General features: G+C 35.2%; 1 protein-coding gene across 5 annotated transcripts in view; it reads right to left on the bottom strand.

Annotated features, from left to right (window-relative positions):
- Window positions 1-1,082: 1,082 nt before the first annotated feature.
- The window catches only part of ABCC9 (ATP binding cassette subfamily C member 9), a 143,159-nt gene continuing 118,554 nt past the window's right edge, over window positions 1,083-25,687 (bottom strand). For 3 of the 5 annotated variants that reach the window (XM_009425746.4, XM_063785876.1, XM_016923817.4), the window contains 9 exons: window positions 20,782-20,883; window positions 19,816-19,936; window positions 18,420-18,550; window positions 17,304-17,382; window positions 14,707-14,815; window positions 12,511-12,614; window positions 9,997-10,130; window positions 8,636-8,698; window positions 1,083-3,824 (listed from right to left, as the gene is read on the bottom strand). In XM_009425746.4, coding sequence (XP_009424021.1) covers window positions 3,687-3,824; window positions 8,636-8,698; window positions 9,997-10,130; window positions 12,511-12,614; window positions 14,707-14,815; window positions 17,304-17,382; window positions 18,420-18,550; window positions 19,816-19,936; window positions 20,782-20,883 — 981 coding nt within the window. In that variant the 3' untranslated portion in view covers window positions 1,083-3,686. Of the gene's footprint in view, window positions 3,825-7,774; window positions 7,951-8,635; window positions 8,699-9,996; window positions 10,131-12,510; window positions 12,615-14,706; window positions 14,816-17,303; window positions 17,383-18,419; window positions 18,551-19,815; window positions 19,937-20,781; window positions 20,884-25,687 lie in introns of all 5 variants that reach the window. The other 2 variants (XM_009425747.4, XM_009425749.4) reach the window with 1 other exon arrangement.

Genomic DNA, 25,687 nt, shown 5'->3' with positions numbered 1-25,687 from the left:
ATGAATATATCAGCCTTTATATATCAGCAATGATGACACTTGCAAAAAACATAAGATGGGAAAGAGAATAATCATCACAGATAATTTACCTTCCTTCCATATTGTGAAACATCAGTAGTGAAATCTCGAATTGGTCACATGCACATACAATTAATGTTTGAAACACTTTGCATCTTTGTGGAAAAAGTTTTATCTTCAGATCCTTTGTTGCTGATTACACAACAAAACTAAAGAAAATAAGTCTTTGAGTCCCTGTTGTGGTAACTTCTCAGCTAAGATTCAGTTCGTTAAACAATGTTTCCTTTATGATGAACTAAGGCAATTAATTCCGTGACATCGAGAGGCTTGTTTTAGCAATTCAGGATAAGGCAATGTCAGCAGGGAAAGGAAGCATGTGAAAATTACCTTTAGTATTTTATGATTCTATGTTCAGCACAACAAAGGGAAACTAGTGTAATGATTGATGTAGCTCAGTGATTCCCAAACTTGGTTAATTATGAATCTCATTTGTCGGCACTTACTAGAAATACCGATACAAGCTCTTTCACTGGAGAATTTGATCCAGGTGAATCCTGTTAATACTTAAGATAATCTGATATAAATGATATGTAGTTACTGAAGAACAAATTAAACATAAAGTACAGGATACATCCCCTTGGCTATTGCTTCTTATGCCAAATAGCTAAGATTAGAAGACTGCATCTAACTTTGAATAATGAGTCAATAAGGGAATTATCATAGTACTATAAATCACAGACCTCCGAAGAATGTGTTACAAAATAAATGATAAAAGATATATTGGAAGACAACTATAAAAATTGATCAATAAACGTTGGGATAAAGTCCAGACATCCAATTATTTAAATAAAGATATATTTAAAAAATTAATATAGCTGTTTCACTTAATGGAAACTTCTCTGGAGCCTATATACAAAAGTAAGGAAGTGCATGACTCTGGCAAACGTGAAACAGGATTGTCAAAGCAGGGCCAGGTATTGTCTCTAAATTGGGATTGATTTCCATCTATTGACCAGTCCCAGTTGCTGCTCAGTGGAACGGTAAGTGAAAAAATAATCACCCTCTTTAAGCAAATAAAAGAGTAATTTAATTATGTAATAGTAGTCCAATATGTTTTTATATATTGTAGAGAATAAACACATTTATTGTAGAGAACAAATACATTTTATATATTGTAGAGAATAAATAGAATAAACACAACATAGAAAAGGAAAGAGAATAACCTATAGTTATAGGCACATGGCAGTAAAACTAATCAGTGAATCAATCAACCCTACTGTGGGTTAGGCACTTGTATTAAATTCCAAGGGCACAATGGCAAACAAGACATGGTCCCGAATCTCAGTTATCAGTTACTTAGAGGGTCTTCTGGTATCTAATCTAGAGCTGAGTAGACTTTTAAATGGATCATGAGTAAGAGTACAAAAATAGATGGTGCACAATTGTTTATACAAAGTCTTTTCCCTGTCAATGACATAAGTAACCCTGGTATTTTAATATAATGCTTTATGCATTTATTGCTTCTTATGAGATTAAGGAGTTATGATTTAAAAATTGATTTGACTAATTAAATATAAAATTTATAAATGTAAAATCTGATTTAGTTAAGGTGGTCATCTTTTACAGATATGTACCTATATAGTCAAATATTATTTCAAGGTGAATCTTTTTATATTCAATAGATTATATGTATAATAAATGGTTAATCAATGAAAAACATTATCCTTGACCTTATTTAGTCAATTTAGTTTGTAAACAATTAGACATTTACTCAACTTAAGTAACTAAAAGTTATGAGGGGACCAGCAACCACTTGGCTGTAAGAATGATGAATGTGATCTTTAGTTTAGTGTAACTAGATAGGCTTCTACTGATGTTGCCTGTAGCAATATAATAAGAAAATATCATTAAAAGATTACTTCCATGGGTAAAAACCCATTTCTCTATGAGAATGAATTATTACTTGCTAACAGGCAATATGCATATTCTGCCCTACAAAATATTTAAACACCATTTTAGGAGAGTGGTTGAATTTTTAGAAAATATTTGCAAGACATAATTAATGAGTACCAATCCTATTCTGTTTAGCTTTAAGAAAACAATAAGGTTATTTTCTTCCAATGAAGTTTTATATACACAACAAAAGGTTACAATTTAAGCTAAATATCATGGACCATTTTTGTCCATCTTGTGGAACTTATTTTTTTGTAAATATAAAGATTAAATATTCAGGTGAAGACACATATTCTGGATACACAACTATTACATATTTTCCAAGAGTGAATACACCATACAATAAACAGAACACAGAAACTATAGGAAAGCAGCATAATTTCTCTTAATTCATCAATTTTATAAATCTTCACAATCTTACAATGCATGTGGATCTTCATATGAAAAAGAAATCAATGATATTGACACTGGATGGGCACAGAATAGTAGAAACTGGTTGCTAACGTGACAAAGAAGGTGACTTTTAGTATTTTTGAATTTATTAATTTTCATTTAAGCAAAACCTAACACTAATATCCCATCAATTTTTGATATACTCTTTATATGCTCATTAAAATTACAATAACATTTTTGGTATATTTTTTGTATGCACATTAAAATTAGAGCAGGAGCAAATGATCATGTGTGACACCATTGGGCATAAATGTCTAGAAGAGGTAAACTCTTTCAGCTAGAAATAGACACTTGTTTTATATATATATAACTTCAAAGTGTAAGATATCTCCAGCCTGCCAGTGGACTGTTTCATAGGAAATATCTCACACCTGAGAGGAATGTTCACCTGCCATTATTAGCAGTGCCAAATGAAGTCACTTGCCTGTGTAAATCTTGAGTAATGTGGCATGTTAGGGCTCAAGATCATAACCACAGCTAATCATTAAACTATAGAAAGTTTAGCTGGCCTGCCACTGAAAGATTGAACCTAATCATTCTTTGAACTTCAGTCTGGAAAAGGTACATTATGCCTGATATCTTAAGAATTCTCTCTTTACAGGACAGGAAAAAATGAAAATTTGAGTATAGTTTTTAAAGTATCCAAACTCTTCATGATCTTTCTAGATAAGGCTTTGGCCTTATGGAATAAGTATAAGTGTGATAACTTCTTGGTGACAAGAAACAAAAGGGAAAAAAGAAGGCTCTTAAGAAAAATAGGTATTACTAATGTTAATGAATACAAATAAATTCTCATGAAGTAGATAATTAATTTGAGAGTTTCGTTAGAAAACATGTCCTTTTTTATTCCTTCCAATAACCTCTGGAGACTCCAACAATAAGGAAAATATATTCTTACAGACAAGAGTATAGTAATACTGACTACTCATTGAAACTTCCATTCCTGAGAGATATTTGCCAGACTTAAAGTTAGGAGAAAACTTTAGCTATTGATTTACCACTTAAAGTAGCTTACATGTTTTAATACAACCTAGCTATTCTTAAAGCTAGAGTGGCTGGATCACTATAAAAACATCAATAATGAACATATTAAGCAATAATATCTTGAAAAACTTTTAAAAACAGGAAAAATAAATGTCCACTTTTCGTGCAAAAATCTGTAAAAGTTTTAAGATGCCACTTTACAGAGGTCAAGCTGATGATCCATTAATTAGGTTATGACTGCATTATTTTAAATACATGTATTGTTTTAAGACACTCCTTCACATGTCTGCGCGAACAAAAGAAGCAAATACTCCATCTTCCTGAGCCAAGAGGCTTTCTGGAGTGTCATATTCTAAAATATTTCCTCGCTTCATCACTATAACCAGGTCTGCTGTCAGAATAGTGTGTACTCGATGCTGTGAGTGAAAAGAAAACATGTATTTGTTACACATTTCAGGGCACAAGCCAAAACAATGGAATATGTATATTTCATGAATTATTCTGGGACGTTTGTTTATCTTGGTGAGTGACAAGATGTAGGGATCACAGACACCTCCCCTTTTTTCCTTATTTAAATTATCATTTATTTACATATTTTTAAGCAATGGCCAATATGGCTGGGTTTTCTATGGGCTGTACTAACTTGAGTGTAGCTAATATATCAGCGTCATCATTTTCATGAAACCTTAAGTTTAAGTAGGGTAAAATTGTTTATCGAGTAATTAAATTAAGAGAGGCCATTGTAAACCAGTTGGGTTATACTTTAATGTCAACAATAATTATCTCTTGTGTAGAGTCACTAATTATTTGGGCTATAACACAATTTGAAGAACCCTGGAAAGTGGTTTAGTTCCGGGATGACAATATGGGGAAGTCCATTCTGGCATGCAGTAATAGAATGGATTACCCAGGCCTTTAGACATGCAGTCTCAGTCTTTGGAGATCACTGCCACTGACCCATTCCTTCTTTCCACATGATGCCCTTTGGATTAATTAGTAACTAACAATGATAAAAGCTACCACTTTCTGAGCATATGCCATATATTAAGTGCTCCACACACATTCTTGTGAATCATTAGAGCATTCCTCAGCTGTGGGTGTTATGTCTCTCCACTTTATAGGGGAGACCATTCACAGAGATAAAGCAAAATCAGGAGGTCACATAGATAATAAGTAGCAGAACCAGTATCAAAATTAGGTTTACTAATTTCAAAATGTGAGCTATTTCCATCCTGTCATCTAACTGTTTCATAAGGCTCTCTGATACCTTAGAGGAGCATTCACCTGCCATGTCAGTGTTATGGTTAAGAGAACAGGCTCTGAAGATAAACTGGGCTTGTGTATTTTGGCTTTACCACCTGTTAGTAGTGCAATCTTGAGCAATATACTTAACATTGTATAGTTCCAGTTTCACATCTGTAAAATTATGGTATAGTACCTGCCTCAGAGAAGGGTGATGAGGTTCAAATGAGATAATCCATATAAAAAATTCAGCACTTTGTCTGACATATACAAACAAATAATAAATGTCAACTACTATTATTTTTTATGCTTATAAATTAGAAAGGAAATATCTGTGTGATGGGCTTTTACTCTTGCTAAGATCAGTATTGTTCAATAGAAATATAATGGGAGCCACAAGTAATTTTAAATTTTCTAGGAGCTACATTTTCAAAGTAGAAATAAACAAATGAAAGCAACTTTAATACATTTTAACCCAATCTATTCAGATGTTATCATTTCAATATGTAACCAATATAAAAATGATTCATGGTAACTTTTACATGCTTCTATTAGTATTAAGTCTTGGAATCCAGTACAGATTTTACACTTATGGCACTTCTCAATTCGAACTATCAACATTTCAAATAATAGCCACATGTGGCCAGGGGCTACCATACGGAACCTGAACTATGCAGGTCAAAATATTAGTGTGCTGATGGGAGTCCCTGTCCAGAGTTCTAAACCTAGAAATGCCATCTGTTTAGCTGATACACAGTCTTCCAAAGTGCTTCTCTGAACATTCCAAAGTCCTACCTAAAACCATCCCCAGAGTTGAGGGCCTACATTCTGCCCTGGGCCATGTAGATAGGGTGGACTCAGTGTTTATGCTTTCAGAAAAGCCAGCAGTTATAGTTGTGACTCATGACTTGAGGGGAAAAGAAACATATATGAAATGTGATAATGATGCCAGCTTAGAACATGTGCCAGTTTTCAACACCCATGACAAGCCTATCATTCGCTGAATATTGGTAACAAATTATGTATTAGGTTGGTGCAAAAGTAATCATGTCAAAGACCACGATTACTTTTGCACCAACCTAATACATTGATGAATTAACAAGATTTTGGAGGCTAATATTTATTTATCTTTGAGAAAGGACCAGAGCCATTTGCACAACCATGCATTTAGAAAAAGAAACTTAACAAGCTATCCAATAATATCTGCTGTGCATTTTCCTTCCAGAAAAATATTAGCTGTTCAATAGCCATATCATGGATGTCTAAAAAAAGAATTTGGCCTCTAAACCCATAAATATAATATTATAAACATTGCATTGATATTCTAAAATAATATTTACTAGAAAAAAAATAAAAATAAAAACATTAGGCCAGGCGCAGTGGCTCACACCTGTAATCCCAGCTCTTTGGGAGGGCGAGGCAGGCGGATCACAAGGTCAGGAGTTCAAGACCAGCCTGACCAAAATGGAGAAACCCCATCTCTACTAAAAATACAAAATTAGCCGGGCATGGTGGTACATGCCTGCAACCCCAGCTACTCAGGAGGCTGAGACAGGAGAATCGTTTGAACCCAGAAGGCGGAGGTTGTGGTGAGCTGAGATCGAGCCATTGCACTCCAGCCTGGGCAACAAGAGTGAAACTCCATCTTCAAAAAAAAAAAAAAAAAATTGAAAAATCTTGGTCAACAGAAATAAATATAGTTGGTTTTTATTCCATTAATCCAAATAACTTTTCCTTGACAAAGTGTGGTGTCAATTGTAATTGTGTTGATAAAATTTTCAAAATATTCCAGAGAAATTAATCGTGTAATCACTTTCAGAAATAAATACCATGGACTATTTTGGTGTGTGAGTGCTTCCTTTCAGAAGCTGGAGAAAATTATCTTGTTAAGGCATTCCACAATTTTAGTGGCAGCTAACCAAAGTAATAAGCTCTTAGGCAGGAAAGGAAAAACAGTTAATTTTAAGAGTTTAAGTTAATTCTATAAGGAGTCTACCACAAGCATGGTGGTGCTCTCCCTTTTATGGGCCTGTTATGAGGAGTTGGTCCTCTAAAAAATCTTACAGTGATTCTTCCATGACAGCTTCATGTATATTAGGGGCGGGTGGGAGCAGGGAATTCTAGGTATCCTAGTGGCCACGTTCACATGAGTGGTTTTGAAATGAAGAATGAGTGAAAGAAATATAAGTCTATAGAAAAGTATTCAGTGAATGTAGAAGAGAAATTAGGTAAGAGGTAACCTAATTAGGAAACCTAACATTTTGTTAAAAATACAAATTATGCTCAAGTAATCTTCCAGATACAGACTAAATAGAACCATCCAACAACGCCATGCTTCATGCAGAGTAGGGAAAATTCTTCTTTTGAATAGGCAATGGTCTGTTTTCTCTCCCTCTCTCCACCCATTTTGGGGCAACAGGGAATTCTCTCTCTTCCAAAATATCTCCCTACCTTTTCCAGCAAGAAAATTCTTGAAAATACTACTAATTCTTTTTCAAGTTAACCAATTCTCCTACCCCTTAAATCATTCACACCTTAATATGAATTGAGTTAATTGGGTGACTCTCCTCTGGGAAAGAGGAACCACAGAGTTCACTGGAAAAATTCGAGAAAGTAGATTTTTCTTTACTTAGGCAGTTTGCAGGAAGTAGGCCCTGATGGGACGTCATTTCCTGCCATCTTGAAAAAAGCTGCACTCCAAAGGGTTCTGTTTCTCCCATGCATCATCCAAGAAAGTGGAAGCATAGCAAGCACTCCATACACAACTCCCATTACTCACCAGTGAAACTCAAGTAACCATGTAAATGAAACAATGCATTCTCCAGGGCAGGTAAGAAATGTGTATGGCATTTTTATGGATGCTTACAAAACATCCCTAAGGACTAGTGAAATTGGTCCTTAGAATAAGAGGTAAATTCAGTTAATAGGTTTCATAAATACTCTCTTTTGCATGTATATATTTGAAAACACATGCATGAGCTCCATTCGGTAGTGAGCATGACGAAAGCACTTGGTTGAGCTGATTTTGTAATAACACCCTGCAGTTAGTTCCCTCATCTCAGCCCTTCCCTTTATTCACAGCATTAGCCATGCCTTACTGAGAGGATACTGCTAAGATAACTACCGGAGAATGACAGACTTGGTGCAATAGATCATGATGGTCTACTTGTTGGTCATCACCAAAGTGGAAAAGAGGCCATTCTTGTGGGCGAGCAAATTTGGGACAGTATCACACTCCACTAAAATACCCTCAGAAAAGACTAAAACAAGGCCTGCATCCATAATAGAAGAGACACGGTGCTGGAGAGAAAAATAGAAAAGAAGAGAATCAGCAGAAGGAAAAATGTCCAAGTGACTCATTAAAAAATAGTTTTTATTAAGCAGTAAGCCTAAATATGAGCAAGAATCCACTTGCAAAGAGGAAAAGGCAGAAAACTGTGGACTACTGTAAGTCAGCTATAACGTGAATTACAAATATTTAAGCACTTCTTCTATTTGATTGGTGCTATCTAAAATAGAAAAAATTACCTGACCCTACTGTGAGATATCTCATTGTCTATTTTTCAGTAGATTAATGAACGGAAACATAGAAATTAGGTATAGATAGTAGCAGAATAAGCAATGAAATTTAGGAATTTTCTTCCTGAAACTGCTCATCAGACAATCAGATTATAGAAAAGAGAATTATTTTATATGAACTACCATTTTATCTGGTGAACAAGCAGAGGCCATGACCTGCTGGAATCCTTAGATTTAGGATGTCCTATCATTCTAACTTAGGGAAGTCAGTTAGGTAGAGCAGACAGTTTGGAAAAGAACAATGCTTTCAAAACATCTTCGTATTTTTTTCTTTTTTGGACAGATACAGAAACATTAGCAGAGAAATACATAATTCAACACAAGTATATTTTGCTAAAACCTAAAGATGATAACATGTTAGAACAAAAACCAAAGAGGTATGCCAACTCCGTCTTCTCATACTTACAGCTATTGTCACCACGGTCCGGTCTGCAAAGGCTGTCATTACTACTTTTTGCAAAATATTCTCCTGCAAAAAAAATAAAGTGTAAATTTTCTCGGGATTACTTTGTCATCATAATATTTTGCCCTAAGAACAATCAATATTCCACTGAATCCCTTGTGAGCATTCTCAATCCCTCATTTTCTGTGGAAGTCATAAGAAGGGGCAGTCCCCAGCAGCAGGTTCATGCTGGATTCTGTACGTGTCTTCAAAACACAAATGAAAGTCAGTCAGTGATCAGCCAGAAGTGGGTGATAGATTTATTTCCAGGAAATGCAAAGAAGAAAATGCAATTAAATGGGTATCAAAATGCTCACTTGAGTTATACCACAAAAAGTATGTATTTGAAACCAGCAAAATTCTGTAATGATGTTAACCTTTGAGTCAAAAAAGGGAAAAACTAATGATGCCAAAACTAATTGATGCCAAAAATTTGGACTTTGACACATAAATGGACATTCTAGGCAGCAACTGTTTTTATCTCCACCACAAAGCACTGTTATAATTATATTTTAAAGGCTGTTCTGGGTGCAGATTCCATCTCTGTCCTAGAGGAAATCTTGGTTCAATTTTTAAAGTGAAGGAGTTCTTTCTTTCAATCATTTAATTCATATTCTCTCTCTCTTCTCTGTTGAGGCAGTATTACTGTTATAATAACCCTCAATGTGTCCTTTCTGAAGTCAAATTTTAATATCAAGTTAACTTTCAGAAGAATATTAATTGCTAGCTCATATGCAGTTTGTGATTTAATTAAACATTTTCCCTACTCAATCACAGCCTTCTGGACAGATCTTTCTTGGACACATTTGACAATTTCAAATAATATCTTTCAAAAGGCAAAATTTATGGCTTTTTACCATAAACACATAGAGAAGACTGTTATTAATTCTAGCCATTGTTAATCCCAGTGAATCATTCTTCTTCAAATTGCTTTGGGAAATAATGAGTGGTGTTTGTTAGTAATAGATTCTATTAAACAGAGATTTTCGTACTGCATTTCAGAACTTTTCTGGCGTAGTACTTGAATATAGTACAGTACCTCTCATCAACTAAGCCCTGGAAATTTACTGTTCTGAAAATTTTTCAAAAAGTTGTGGCAAATTTATTTTATGTTGATTGGTAATAGGAATGCCTTTCAACCATATGTTGGGCCCTATTTATTGTAATTCTCAATGTGCTATCATCAGTTCATCCAGTAGATGATTGGGCAGATTCTCAAAACAATAGTACTGAGGATTCAGAACCCAATCAGGAAATAATAAATTGTGATTTTCATGCACATTTCTCCAATTCGTCAATTTTAAAAGCTTAGATAATGCACTCACTGTGGCCATGTCAATGGAAGCTGTTGCCTCATCCATAATAAGAATGCTGCTTTTGCGGACAAAGGCCCTGGCAAGGCAAAATAGCTGTCTCTGTCCAACGCTAAAATTCTCCCCACCTTCAGTGACAACCGCATCTAAATCAGAGAAAGAAGCAAGGATTTCACTAAAGAAATGCTACTAACATTTACCTTGGACAAAATCATGAAAAACACATTACGTTGTATGACAGCATGATGGATATCACTTAGTGCTGGTGCAAGGACTTCATACTGGAACACAAAGAGGAACTCCACTTTGGGAAAATGAAGATGTCCCTAAATTATCTCATTTATGACAACAGGTAGTGAATTACCTCTGATAGGAGGATATAAAACATTTTGAAGACAGAAAGATCTTGGAAATTATTTAATTATTTAATACAATTCTCTAAAGAGATTACTTAATATAATTACCTAAGGCCCAGAGAGATGAAATGGCTTGCCTAAAGTCACATTTAGCTAACTTGATAAGATACAGAATATTCTCAACTCTAATTCCACTTCTCTTTTCATTATACCATCTTTCTGGACTGTAAGTACCAAGTGGATAAGGACCGGGTTTGTTTTTGTTTGTCAGAATGTCCCTAGTACTGCGGTATCTTACACAGGAGCTGTATAACACACTGTTGTATGGATAAATGAATATGTCCTCATTATCCTTTTCTTTTTTTTTGGTTTCCATCTACATTTCATAAACTGTACTATTGTGAGTTTAAGAAAAATTCTGTTTCCAAATGTCTTTTTTATTAGAATTCAAACACCTTTCCCTAATGTCCTGGGGGAAATTTCTATTGATTATATTCTAATGGTATCAAAGTCTTATAATTTGTCATGATTGGAAAATAGGTATTTATTCTCCAAATTCTAATTTACATATAAGAGGATGCTGGACATAAGGAATGTTTCCACCAAAGCTGGCCTGAACCAAATCTTCATTAAGCCCTGGTCATCTTTACTAAGATGATGAGCACCATATTCAGTCGGTTACATAATGTAAATACAATCCCCTGTGGCCTGTGCTGTACCATAACCCCAAAACACTATGCCCACAATCTAAACAGGTGCATGCAGCTCTCATGTTAATGAAGAGGACTAGAAAGATGCAACTGTCTTTCCAAATACTAATGGTGAGAGAGGGGATCTCTAAATGCCAAGAGAGAAAGTTCTATAAGCATGCATTAATTTCTCAAGTAGACTTGCTGGGCTTTCCACAGGAGACATCAAAAAACTATTATGGGAGCTAGGCATAGTGGGGCACCTATAGTCCCAGCTACTCAGGAGGCTGAGGTAGGAGGATCACTTGACCCCAGGGATTAGAGGGTGTAGTATGCGATAATCATGCCTGTGAATAGCCACTGCACTCAAGTCTGGGTAACATAGCGAGAACTTGTCTCAAAAAAAAAAAAAAGAAAAGAAAAGAAAAGAAAAAATCATTATGGAAAGTTCATCCAGAGTTCTGGTATTACTTTCACAACCTGACCCTGGCAAGTCAATAAAACATTCCTTAAAGACATGCTGTCTTAACTTTTGTTTGTGGCATACTTTCTCCTTGGAACTTAATTAAAATAATAAAATGTAGTGTTTTTGAGTTGGCCCTGCTTTTCAAATAAACTAACAGATAAACATAATTTTATTTTGTAGGTTGACTTTTTAAAAACTAGATGCCAAACACCACAATTTGGCAACTATATATTGTATATTAAATTTAGAATATCAATCAACTATTATCTTTCCTATTGCTTTCTTAGATGAGTTAAGATGTTAAGGAAGCAAAGTCAAAAATTATACATGTTCCTTTTAATGAGTTAAAGATAGTATGAACTCTCTGTGGTTTCAATAATCACATTCATGCTGTCATCATTTATTTGTCAGACATTGTACAACCCCTAGGACTGAATTTTTATCAGTGATTGAGTACATGTTGTGTTCTTTACACAAGTGTTTAAAATTGATACTGCCTCAAGGCAATACAAAACAATGTCTTCAAACACAAAGAAAATTATGTTATATAAATAAAAAGAATTTTCCCTCCTGGCAGCAGAGAAAATGGCTACTAATGCGGCAAAATTGCCTTTCCCTAAGTGGTGCCAAAGACTTAAACCTAACAGCTCCTGCAATCCTCCCATTCATTTCCTGATGGTAGGTGATCAGACAGGTCAACTGAGAAAGAGTAACTACAGGGAAACATCCATTACAATGACCTGTACCCACCAATTGTGAAAAGATGGCAGAGATAAATGTATTAATTGGAATATTTTGGAGTAGTCACATAGGACAGAATTTGTTGTCGGGTTCACCCTCTTGTACCCCATGCAAAAACATTAGATTTTGAAATATTCTAATGACTTTTAGGATATTATTTTAAATATAAGGGTATTTAACACTGAAGTTATGTGATTATAGCATAAAATGTAGATAGACATATGTAGGATTAATGGCATATATAAAAAATAAATATGCTATTTAGAAAATATACCTAGACCTCCTGGTAGAGATTTGACCATATTCTTCAGCTGAGCAATTTCTAAGGCTTCCCAGAGTCTGTCATCTGTGCATTTGCACTCTGGATCTAAATTAAATCTGTAGGGAAAAATTAGTTAATTAGTCAATAAGTGAAAATAGAGAAACTTTTATGTATATTTGCTTATTGCTTTTCTTTCCTTACAATGTAAGTTCCATTTGTTTTGGTTACTGCTGTATATTCAGCACCTAGAACAGTGCTCAGAGCAGTGCAAGCACTGAATTCATGCTTGATGAATGAATGCATGATCTTAATAGTATAAAAAATCATCTTGATGATATCATTATAAAACTTTGTATACATTATATCATATTATCAAGTTTGTTACCTAGCTCCATTGGCTCCAAACTATGCTTAGTATAACCCAAATAGTATCTAGCAAAATATTCCTGCAGGACTGATGCTACATACATACATCTCTATGGGAGCATATTACACTATTTTAGATAAGCTGTGCTGCATCACCAACAATAGTAGTGTACTGGTCCATTCTCATGCTGCTATAAGGACATACCCGAGACTGGGTAATTTATAAAGAAAAGAGGTTTAATTGACTTGCAGTTCTGCAGGGCTGGGGAGGTCTCAGGAAACTTACAATCATGGTAGAAGGGGAAGCAAACATGTCCTTCTTCACATGGTGGCAGGAGAGAGAAGTATTAAGCAAAGTGGGAAAAGCCCCTTATAAAACCATCAGATCTCATGAGAACTCACTCACTATTATGAGAACAGCATGGGGGTAACCGCCCCCATGATTCAATTACCTCCTACTGGGTCCCTCCCATGACACTTGAGGATTATGGCAACTACAATTCAAGATGAGGTTTTGGTGGGGACATAGCCAAACCATATCAAGTAGTATTCATAATAAATATATTTGGAGATATAAATTCACTATGGTATTGCTAAATTACTTGACACATCCAGAAGTTTTAAAGTAGTTTTACAACTAAATACTAGGCAATCTTACATACATTTTTTCTTTACAATAAAGAGTAATTAGTAAAAGGAGATGGCAAACACTTCTTTGTAATTAAGTAGATGGAGGTTAGGAGCAAAATATAACAAAATATGGTCAAATGAGAGATGTGATCTGGGGGATGATGCTGATATCGTTTTGCTCTGTGTCCCCACCCAAATCTCATCTCGAATAGCAATCTTCACGTGTCCAGGGAGGGACCTGGTGGGAGCTGATTAGATCATTGGGGCAGTTTCCCCCATCCTGTTCTCATGATAGTGAGTGAGTTCTTATGAGATTTGATGCTTTTAAAGTGTGGGAGTTCCCCCTTCACTCTCCCTCTTTCCTGGCACCATGAGAAGATGTGCCTTGCTTCCCCTTTGCCTTCTGCCATGATTGTAAGTTTCCTGAGGCCTCCCTAGCCATGAAGAGCTGTGAGTCAATTAAACCTCTTTCCTTTATAAATTACCTAGTCTCAGATCATTCTTTATAGCAGTGTGAAAACAGACTAATACAGATGCCAACATGGACTTTGGAATCAGGCAAACTTCAGTTGGAATAGCAGTTCTTCCACTTACTAGGTGTACAAACTTGGTTTAAGTTATAGCTTCTTTGAGTTTCAAAACCCTCATCTATAAAATGGAGATAATAAATATCTACCCTAGAGTAACGGTTTGAGAATTTAATCAGATAATATATTTAAAGCACCTAGCAGATGGTTGATATCCCCCCCCTTTTTTTTGGTGGGAAACCCTGAACCAGGTATGAAGACTGTAGCAGCTTTATTCATAGCAATTTTGGCTGAAGTAAAGTTGTAAGGGGTGGAGGGATTGATAAAGGGATTAACTAAAGTCAGAATATCTGCTGAGGTCAGGCCAGACACACAAGTTAGACTGGATATCTGTAAGATAGAACACCTTAGAAATGTCTGCCAAGCATCACCGTTCTCAAGTATAGATGAAAAAGTGGCTTTTATAGAATCAAACTGAAAGGGATGAAAGATCTCCTGGAAACATAATTTTATAGGTTAATTTACAACTCTAGGCTTTTCCAATCCAAATTGTTGGACGGTGTATTTGATTTTATTGTCTTGATATCAGTTCACTCATACCTGAAAAATGACTCTGAGTAAAACCTTTCTATGAGTCAAAGGCTAAATCCTGAGGCATACAGATGTTGCTAAATATGTTACCTACCTAATGGAACCACTGAATAGTATTGGATCCTGCAGAATGATTGAAAGTCTAGAACGTAGTGTGTGCAGTGGTAATTTGGAAATGTCTATCCCATCAATGACAATTTTTCCTGTTAAGGAGAAACAGAAGTTACACACACATAGTAAAATCACAAGTAAAATAATATTTGTTTACAAATTGAAAGTTATTTCCTAGTTAGGGGTTGAAATTCAGGAGACCCACTTTTCCATTTAAGCATGTGGTGATTCCTCAAGTATCTAAAACTAGAAACACCATTTGACTCAGCAATCCCATTACTGGGTATATACCCAAAGGATTATAAATCATTCTGCTTTAAAGACACATGCACACTTATGTTTATGGCAGCACTGTTCACAATAGCAAAGACTTGGAACCAACCCAAATGCCCATCAATGATAGACTGGATAAAGAAAATATGGCACATACACACCATGGAATACTATGCAGCCATTGAAAAGGACGAGCTAATGTCCTTTGCAGGGAAATGGATGAAGCTGGAAACCATCATTCTCAGCATACTAACACAGGAACAGAAAACCAAATACTGCATGTTCTTACTCATAAGTGGGAGTTGAACAATGAGAACACATGGACACAGGGAGGGGAACATCACACACTGGGGCCTCTCAAGGGGTAGGGGGTTAGGGGAGAGATAGCATTAGGAGAAATACCTAATGTAGATGATGGGTTGATGGGTGCAGCAAACCACCATGGCACATGTATACCTATGTAACAAACCCGCACATTCTGCACATGTACCCCAGAATTTAAAGTATAATAAAAAAAAATCTTGTGTCTCTAAAAAATATACATATTTGGTGGTGATTTTTCTTTCTTGTATATTTCTCCTAAGGGAATTCAGAGTTTTTATTCTGTTTATGTGATCATATCAACCAAAAAGTATTTTTATCCCTTACTGAGTCCTTTTCCTTCTAGTATTCCCTTTATCCTCCTCACTTTATTTCTCTCCATAGGATTTATCAGAATCTGATATTCTATACACTTTTACTTATCTTTTTTTATTGTCTGTTCCCCAACTAGAATACAAGCTCTTTAAAAACCGGGATCTTTGTCATTCACTCCTGTATTGATTTAATAATACAATGCATTACAAATAGAGAAGTAAATTCTGTGATATGACTATCAAGTTTTAATAAATTTCTCCATACTGCATATGGACTTATAGAGATTTGTGCAGTGTTGATGTTGTTTCTCCGCCATGATATATGCAGTTAATCCTATCACTTTTGTGCAGAGACCATATTGCCCTGTGAGATAAGATGTCAGGCTCAGAATGGCAGCTGCAGTCCTTTTACCAGATAGATTTAGAGCAGGCAAGGGTGATTAGCTTAACCTATGTCTTTCAGGAATAATAGATCAGAAATAATAAATTATGAATTAAAATCTTAATAGCCTACGGCTATTAAAAAGATAATAAATCATTGATAGTTCACATGGGACCTGAAATCATGTGTCTGAACTCATAAGGATCAGGCTAACCTAACATGATCAGTCATAAACATAGTGTTTTAATGAAAAATGTCAGTTGATTTTTGATCACTTAATTGCCTTATAACTTTAATCCCACTGAAAGTCCTTAAAGTATCTGTGCATTATTACTAGCCATGGAAAAAATAAGCTGCTAACTTAGTGACAGAAGTTTACCTTGTTCCTGAATCTGAACCCCAAAAAAACTACATTTACTATAGTTCCATGTTGTTGTTCATAAACTGACCTCTTTATCTCACAGAGCTGTTGTGTAGATTAAATTCAATAATATAAACTGTCAAGTACAATAAACATGCAAAGTACTATAGTCATCGTAATCATTACAGATAATAATAGTAAGCACTCCTTGTACTGTCAAGTACAATAAGTTCGGTCAAATTCATTGCTGGATCCTCTTTCATTCAAGATACTTTATATACTGGCCTATTTATAGGCCACTTGATAGACTAAATAATGTGACTTTTTTAAAAAAAAAGATGGTGTTATTTCTACGCTCTTGTGTATCATATTATTAATACTATGGTGGATGAATGTGTATGTTTTGTGTATGTTGTTATCATGAGCTTTATCACTTTGCAGCAAAGGTTGCCTCCTCACAAAACGTTCAATGTCATTAAGCAATGTTATTAAGCAGATGATGGTAAGAGTCATGTACCAAAATTTAAAATGCAGATTACTTATCTCCTTGTACTTTTTTCCTTTGTTGGAAAGAGACATACATTTAGTCTAAAGGAAGCAAGGCAGTTGTCCTCCCTCTTTCTTTCTCTTGAAATTCCACCTCCACCTACTGCTATTCAAAGTGGGTGGCCTTGTTTTCATTTTACAAGTTTATTAAAATGCTTAGCAATAATGTATAGACATGAGTTTAAGGCTCATAATTTTATTTCCCCAATTCTATGTCTTTTATTTACTTTTGAGCTGTTTATTTGGGATATCTGCCTTGAACCATGTGTAGAGCACAAAGTCCTTGTAAATATTTGCTTTTGATTTCTGCAGGATTAGGTAAATTGATGTTTTTTAAAGGAAAGCACCAAGTGGCCACTTAAAAAATTTAGTTAGCAACTTACCATCAAATATATCAACCATTCTGAAGAAAGCCAGAGATAACGATGATTTCCCACTGCCAGTGCGACCACATATGCCCACCTAGGAAAACAGCTGTCACTCAAAGAGAAGAGGACTCAGAAAAGGACAGAAGATTAGCTTAAGTTTTGTTTTTTAACTTAAGATATTATGATAAAACTGTAATTATGTTTAAATAATTACATTATAGTTATCATTTTTTCTTAGGTCTACATTATGAATTATTCTCAAGATAAAAACAGGCTGGGCACAATGGCTGACACCTGTAAACCCAACACTTTGGGAGGCTGAGGCGGGTAGGTCACTTGAGGCCAGGAGTTTGAGACCAGCCTGGGCAATATTGCAAAAACCTGTCTCTACAAAAAATACACAAATTAGCTGGGTGTGGTGGTGTGTGCCTGTAGTCCCAGCTACTCAGAAGGCTCAAGTGGGAGGATAGCTGGAGCCCAGGAGGTTGAGGCTGCAGTGAGCCGTGATCACACCACTGCACTCCACCCTTGGTGAAAGAACAAGACCCTGTCTCAAAAAATAAAAAATAAAAATATAAAAACAGTTCTCACCAAATCTTCAATGATTTCATTCTATTTATTTTTATTTTCATGTGATTGCCTTGTTTTTTCTTCATTTTTTTTTTTTTTTGCATTTAGTATATTGTTGGACTAACAAATAATTATTCCATGTTATCTAAGAAGTGATAGTTTTATAACAAAAAGTAGAATGATTCCATTTTCTTCTGCCCACTTGTTCTTTTTACAATAACTAAAAGAAGTCATTTGGGGACTAGAGTTATTATGAATGCAAAGGTTCCGAAGGGGATGGCTATTATGGCCAGGAGTCAGAAGACAGAAATTTTTAAAAACATGCCTATTGTTGACTTTTCTGATCTTCATGGGAGACTAGTGAATTACAATATGACTTGGAGAACATGTACTGTAGTCTGATCCTATCTCTCCCTTTTTTCTTTTATGCAGATAATTTGACCTACACCAGGTAGAGAATATACTTACTTGGCTGGGAAGTATGAAGAGCTTAGGTAGTAAAAAAGCAGACTCCCTCAGAGGTTTTAAGTATACAACATATCAAATGCAGTGATTTCATACCTTTTGTCCAGGTTTGATGTAAGCCTTGACGTGCTTAAGAACAGGTTTCAGATTATTTTCATATCTGACACACAGATCATGTATCTTGATCTCCCCTTCTTGTGGCCAATGTTCTGGAACTTGAGAAGGATCTGGAGGATGGGATGGGGAAATAGACAGATAATAGGCAGATAGAGATTGATGTAGAAAGAAATGTATACATACTTAAATACATTTATACATATATATATATATTTCTAAATTTAAAGTAATACTGAACCAAACTATGTGGCAGGTTTTTTTTTTTTTTTAGTTTAAATCACATTCAAATAAACACCTTTTGATTAAGCACTTTTAAGACAGTTTTTTTCATGTTTGTTTTTGGAGACTTAACCATCATCATCTCTCCTTAGCATTCCCGTCACTCAATTCTATTCAAAGTGGACAGAGATAGTTCATTTCTGAATTGATTTATTTGTTCAGTCAGTTGGTCATTAAACACTTAGGTGCTTTAAATGTGAGAGGTGCTTTACAAGGTGCTGGGAATATGGAGACGAAAGACACAGCTCGAGGTGCTTTCTGTGTCCTTGGGGAAGTGTCCAGTAGGTCAGTACCTACAGTACTACATGGAGGCCCCATGATGAAGGCAAACCTACGGTGCTCTGGGAGCATGGATGGTGCTAACCTTGGAGGTCCAGGAGGGCTCCAAGAGGAAACAGTGCCTGAGATGAATCTTAAAGGATGGGAGATGGGGAATTTATTTTAAATATAGGTACATAGTAGAATAAAGAGGAAAAGAAAGCCTAGCATGTTAGTGTGGCCAGAGTAAAAGTGGTGCAGGTGGATGACAAGAAATGAGACATGAAAGATGGGCAAGGGTTGGCTAATGAAGGGGCTCATGGTCTTAGCTAAGTTTTCTCGATTTTGTCCTTGAAGAGCTAGATGGCTGTTGAAAAATTTAGCTAAAGGAATGCCTTTTAAGCTTGGAGATATGCATTTAATGAAGATTATTCTGTCCTCAGTATTGAATTTCCTGACAGTATTATCCTAGCGAAGTTGGGAATCTCAGTCCGTATTTTAAGATCCAAATTTCTTGACATCTAAGTTAATAACGTCTTGAGAAAGGGAATATAGTAGTTTATAGTTTAGATCAGCAATTAATGTAATAAATCCCAAATATTTTCTCTTTAAATATCATTAAATAAATATCTGTTTGGACTCTGGTTTTATCCAAGACTTTTCAGGCCTAAATAGTCACATCTTTTCCGGTGTACATAATCAAGCAAAGCCAAGATGACAGAGAGTTTTCTGGATATTGAAGTGGAAAGCAAAAGCAGAAACAACAATGTGCCCAACAAACACTAATATTTGTTTAAAATAAATATTTAAGTGAGACAAACAATATTTAGAGCAATACCCATTGTGCCTTCATAGTTCTCTGACTCCATAGTCAGGAAACTGTTCACCTTCTTCACTGCACCCATCTGGACCTCCAGGTCAGCCAAGTTCCTCACAACCCAATTCAAATAATTGGTTATCTGTGTCAGGTGATTAAAAAAATTTTTTAAAATAAATTAAAGTAAGAAGTTGTGGTTAATCACCGGAAATTTTGGAACGAGATAACTTGGACCATTAGTGTACATGTGTGATACAACTCATAAGTGCTACAGAATATTAGAGACCAAGGAGAATGTCATGCGATATATCAGCAAAGAAGGTGTCTGGTTCCTTCAAGGGTCCATAACTGTCACTATTTTGTGAACTGTCCTGATTTCCCTGCATGATGGATAGTGGTATACTCTTCTGTTTGCACTTATCTCATGTGTATTCACATTCATTGTAGGCTAGTCCCCAGCTGGGTTGTGTACAACTCAGGACAGGGATCCCAAACAGCTTGGAGAGTACTCTGACCACAAGATCTGAGAAGTTCTTAAAAATTGGTTCACAATGCTAGAAATGAATCCAAACTGTCCTATAAAGCTGGGTTTGGGCCCCAATCTACTATTATTTGCAAGATGTAATCTTGTTATGAATTTAAACCTTTCCTCTAACGTCCATGAATAAGAGTTGATAATAACTATAGTAGACCCTCCAACACTGCACAAAATGAGATGTTTTTCCCTTTATTTCTTCTAAAAAAAAAATGGATACATATGCAGAACATGCAGGTTTGTTACATAGGTATACGTGTGCCATGATGGTTTGCTGCACCTATTGACCCACCCTCTAAGTTCCCTTCCCTCACCCCCCACCCCCCAATAGGCCCTGGTATGTGTAATTCCCCTCTCTGTGCTCATGTGTTCTTAACATTCAATTCCCATTTATGAGTGAGAACATGCGGTGTTTGGTTATCTGTTCCTGTAATGTTTTTATCCATACCTACCGTAAGTGCATACAGAAGACCCAAGCCTACCAATCCAGAATTCGAAGACCCACTAATGGATGCTATAGATGCAGTGAGGACAATGCAAGCTCCCAGATAATCCTTTGAAAAAGCAAGAGAAAATGTTAAAAGGTTACTCCCAAGTTCTTAAACCAAGTTCAATCAATTTACAGAGGTGATCACTAAGAGAATACACATCATTCCATGTGTGTCCTGTTAAGTTTCAGAGGAAGAATACCTAAGATGTAGAAGAATAATAGCTTGCAATATTAGAGCTGGAATGGAGAGTGAGTCCATGCTCTCACTATCTATATCTATATCTATATATCTATCTATATAGATATGTATATGTGTGTGTGTGTGTGTGTGATATGGGTTTAGAGAAGTTACACATCTTGCCAGAAGTTAAGCTACAATTGGTGGCACAACGAGGATCAGATGTAGGGTTTACTTTTTTTTTTTTTTTTTTCCGACTTTCTACTGCATTATGTTGCCAGACAAGCGGTTATTTTTGGACCTGGTTTTCTAGCTCAGATTTCATGTGTGCTTATGTCAGGATTGTGATTAGCTCCTTTGTGTCGTGTAGTGAGGCCCTTGCAGAAATTTGTCTGTGGTTAACTTGTTGGGATTTGTATTAGGTTGATGCAACAGTAATAGCAAAACCCACAATTACTTTGGCTCCAACCTAGTATTTGAACTTTTTGTCAACTACCTGGCTCAGAGTCTGGGACACTAAACCTACAGATTTCATGTAAATAAGAATAAGCACTATGCTTGCTCAGACAATACAAGTATGGACATGTCTTAATGTATTTAAATAGTGTATGATTCAATTATAAACTCTTTTCCAAAATTAAAACAATTCTTTAATAACAGCCATAGATTCAAATAAAAGATGGGAACATCTGTCCATTTCCTAACGCTTTCTTTTTATCTCATTTCCCAGCGTTCTTAAGTATTGTTCTGTCTCATCATTCAAAAAAGAAATTCTAAAAACTTCTCATGTTAATGTGTCACACATCCCCAAAGCAGGTAGAATTTCAGATATGCTCACTTTCTAGAATTATCTCAAGTCTCATTCCACTGATAAACTCCTTCTCTAGATAGATTTGTCTCTGGTGCCTCAAAAAAAATCTCACAACTAGATGATAACACATTAATGACAGTAATGGAATGTTGAACATGCTGAAGTCAAAGAATGAAGATGTTTCTCAAATGACCTCACACGTGTACATTCCTGTCTCTTTTAAAAACAGCTCGAAAGATCAAACTGTTGGAGAACCAATGATCCCAGCCTTGGAATCAAAATCTGGGTTCAGACACTGACCTTGCCCGTTACTAGTTAATGAGCTTAGACAAGCAACTTAAAACCCTCTGAGACTCAATTTCTTCCTTGAAAAATAGAAATGATATTTAATTCACAAGGATTTTTAAAGGAATAAAAATGTTAAATACCAGTTAGATTTCTCCATCTCCACATACCAGAATGTCTTTTTTTTCCCCTTTGGATAATTTTCAGATGTTTAAAGCAAACTTAAAAAGGTGTATGCATCATAAAACATCAAAGGTTAAAGCAGGCACTAAAATTTAATTCCATATTGATGCTCATGATCTTTACAAAGATTAAAGGAAAAAAAATCACATAGAGTTAATCCTTTGAGGCAATAAATTCCACAGAGGTAGTAAATACTTTTTTGATTGCCTCTTCTGATGTATCCTTTTGTTAACAACTTGCCACACCCCTACTAGACTGTTCTTTCTCTTTTCCTCTTTATTTGAATTAACTACATGGATGCAGAGAATAACCAGTCTGGGCTGTTCTTCTGCAGTTTATACATGCCAAAGTGCTCCCAAATACTTCTAAAATATTTACAGCAATATGAATTTTTTCCTTTCAGCCATTTTGTGTAAAGTTAATACTTTCAAATTTATGTTATACATTTTTATTTCCATATTATTTTTTCTAAAAGTCTCATAGAGTTTCTGTAATAAGTTGCAGAAAGTAAATTAGTACCAGAAAATCCTTCCAGCAAGGTATGTCTGGCTTGACATTAAAAAAAAATATGTCATCTGGCTTCTGAGAAATTTCTGTGACTGGTGTATATGTTAAGAGTTTGAGGCAAGGTACTTCTTTCATTAACTTCTATTCTCTACCTCCTGCCAGCTGACTTCATCCATTCATTCATACATTCTTTAAAAAATGTAAGTCTGGTCATATCACTCCCCTGTTTAGAATTAACAGTGCCTTCCTGTTATACTTATAATACATTCAAACTCAGATGGGTAACAAAGCCTTATATATATAGCCTATATATATATATATAACCTTATATATATATATATATAACCTATATATATATATATAACCTTATATATAGGCTCTCTCTCTATATATAGCCTATATATATATATATATAAAACCTTATATATAGGCTCTCTCTATATATATAGCCTTATCCAGACTATATGTCTGGATTTTGTACCCTGTCTACTCTGACCTCATCTGAGATTACTTTCCTGCTCCTTCACTATACTCCAACCACACTAGCCTTTTTCCTATTCTTGGGAATACATCAACTTTGTTTCTGCCAGTGACTGCCTGAAATGCTTGTCAGTAGGTCTCTGATACCTGGCTCCTTCCCATCATTTGAGGTTCAACTCAAACATCACCTCCTTGGAAAAGTCTTCCTTTCGTGGTTCCTAACTCCAGCCCTGTGGCTCTTCTCTTTCCCATTGTCCTGTTTTATTTTCCTCAAAGCACTCCGAAGTGTATGAAATTATCTTATTTGCTTATTTGTTTACATGGTTATTGTCTATCTACTCTCATTAGAATCTACGTTCCATGAGGACAGGGTCTTTGAATTTTTACCATTATTATCTCCAGCAATAGGAATAATGCTAAATACATTGATTGTAAAGCTTCAGTACTTGTTTGTGGAGTAAATGACTAGATAAATTCACCCCTTCATAAAACATTCACTGAGTTTTTCTATGAGCTGACTATTTTCCAACTTAGGACTTCTCCCGACTTTTCTTTTAGGATTTGTATGAATCATTTAAGTCTCTACCAATCTCATTTCCAGATTTTAAGAGCTGAACATGTAAAGATACTACAAGCATACATTTTTTGATAAAGTGGAAAGTCCAACACCGAGTTTTATAATCTTTTAACTCCCATGTCCATTTAGAACTGTAATATGACTGTCTCTTAAAAAGCTTTGCTATGTTTAAGTGTTATGAGTTATTTCCTTTTCTAAAGTAAAAAGTACTTTTACCTAAGCCATGAATTTCATCATTCAGTTCCAAATTATTATATATATGTATATATTTTACTATTTTAATTGTGGGAAAAAAACTCACAAAATGCTGTTGCTGTGTTTTTTATAAAGAACAGATTTGGACAAAATAGAACAAGGTCATAGCTGACTGAAATATCAAAAATCACTGGGTCTAAATAAATGGAAATTAAACAGTAGGAGTAATATGAATATAAATATAATAAAGGAAATGTAAAACATTATGCAGTCAATTTCTCGCTATTGAGTTTAGTTTACTATGGAAATCTTTGTATTCTATATTGGGCTCCTGAATTCACCCACTGTAAAGAATGACATGGTAGATTTGATTAGAAGATAATTTAAACTATTTTCTATTGAATTAAAATGATAATTCTGGTAACAGGTAGGTAGTCTTATTCTGGCAAAAGGGCCAGCAAAAGAAGTGAAAACAGATGATGGGAGAAAAAGGAGAAGACTCATCAATAAGTTGTAGTCAATATATATTTTCTGGGCCCCTTTCACGTGGTTAATGTTTTCAAAACTACTTGTATAATTTTCAATACGATCACTAGATATTATTAGTTATTAGGCCAGCAATCCAAATATGCTCAAGTTCATATATTAAAATGTTTTAGAAATATTATTTTTGACCCTTCAGCAAAAGAAAGGCATAGCTTTTTGAGATACATTTTATAGCAAAAATTTTCAGAAGAGGAACTGATTTTCAAAATCTACAATCAACTAAATTCAAATAGATATTATAGCTTGAAAGCCAATATATCTATAGTTTAGTATGTATAACAAAGTTATTTTATTATAAAAATATTTTTAAACTTTCTTTTTAAAGAAAAAGTCATTCAGGCTGTCTTTTAATTTTACTAACTAGATACTCTCCAGCTCACTGCTGGATTACTACCACTGCTAAAAACTGTTTTTTTTTTTCTAAAGTACTGGAAATATTTTAGAGACTACTGATCAGAATTTTATCTTGATTTGCATAAGGGATGAAGCTCCTTTGTGTACTACACTTTTCAAAAAATATACAGCAAAATCACTAAATTTCAATCACTTCTCTTCAAATATTACAGTAGTATAGAAATGTGAAATTAATAGCTAACATAAAAGCTTTTGTGGCCAGGTGTAGTGGCTCATTCCTGTAATCCCAGCACTTTGGGAGGCCAAGGCGGTCAGATCACGAGGTCAGGAGATCGAGACCATCCTGGCTAACACGGTGAAACCCCATCTCTACTAAAAACACAAAAAAATTAGCTGGGTGTGATGGCAGGAACCTGTAGTCCCAGCTACTCGGGAGGCTGAGGCAGAAGAATCACTTGAACCCGGGACGCAGAGGTTGCAGTGAGCTGAGATCATGCCACTGCACTCTAGCCTGGGCGACAGAGTGAGACTCCGTCTCAAAAAAAAAAAAAAAAAAAAAAAAAAAAAAAAAAGCTTTTGTTAGGTCTCCGACGTTCACTTCTTTTACTGTTAAACTTAACAAGTTTAATGATTCACAAAGTGACCCTACGGTTACATCTTTCCATTCCTCTGCAAATACGTGAGAAGCAAATGGCTTAGAGGCAATAAATTAAGAAAGGAGAAGCAGATGGTCTGCATAACTTTCACAGAAG

Source organism: Pan troglodytes, chromosome 10, assembly GCF_028858775.2.
Source record: "Pan troglodytes isolate AG18354 chromosome 10, NHGRI_mPanTro3-v2.0_pri, whole genome shotgun sequence".
Lineage (NCBI taxonomy): Eukaryota > Metazoa > Chordata > Mammalia > Primates > Hominidae > Pan > Pan troglodytes.
Note: the sequence above shows the minus strand (reverse complement) of the source record. Positions and strands in the feature narration are given on the sequence as shown.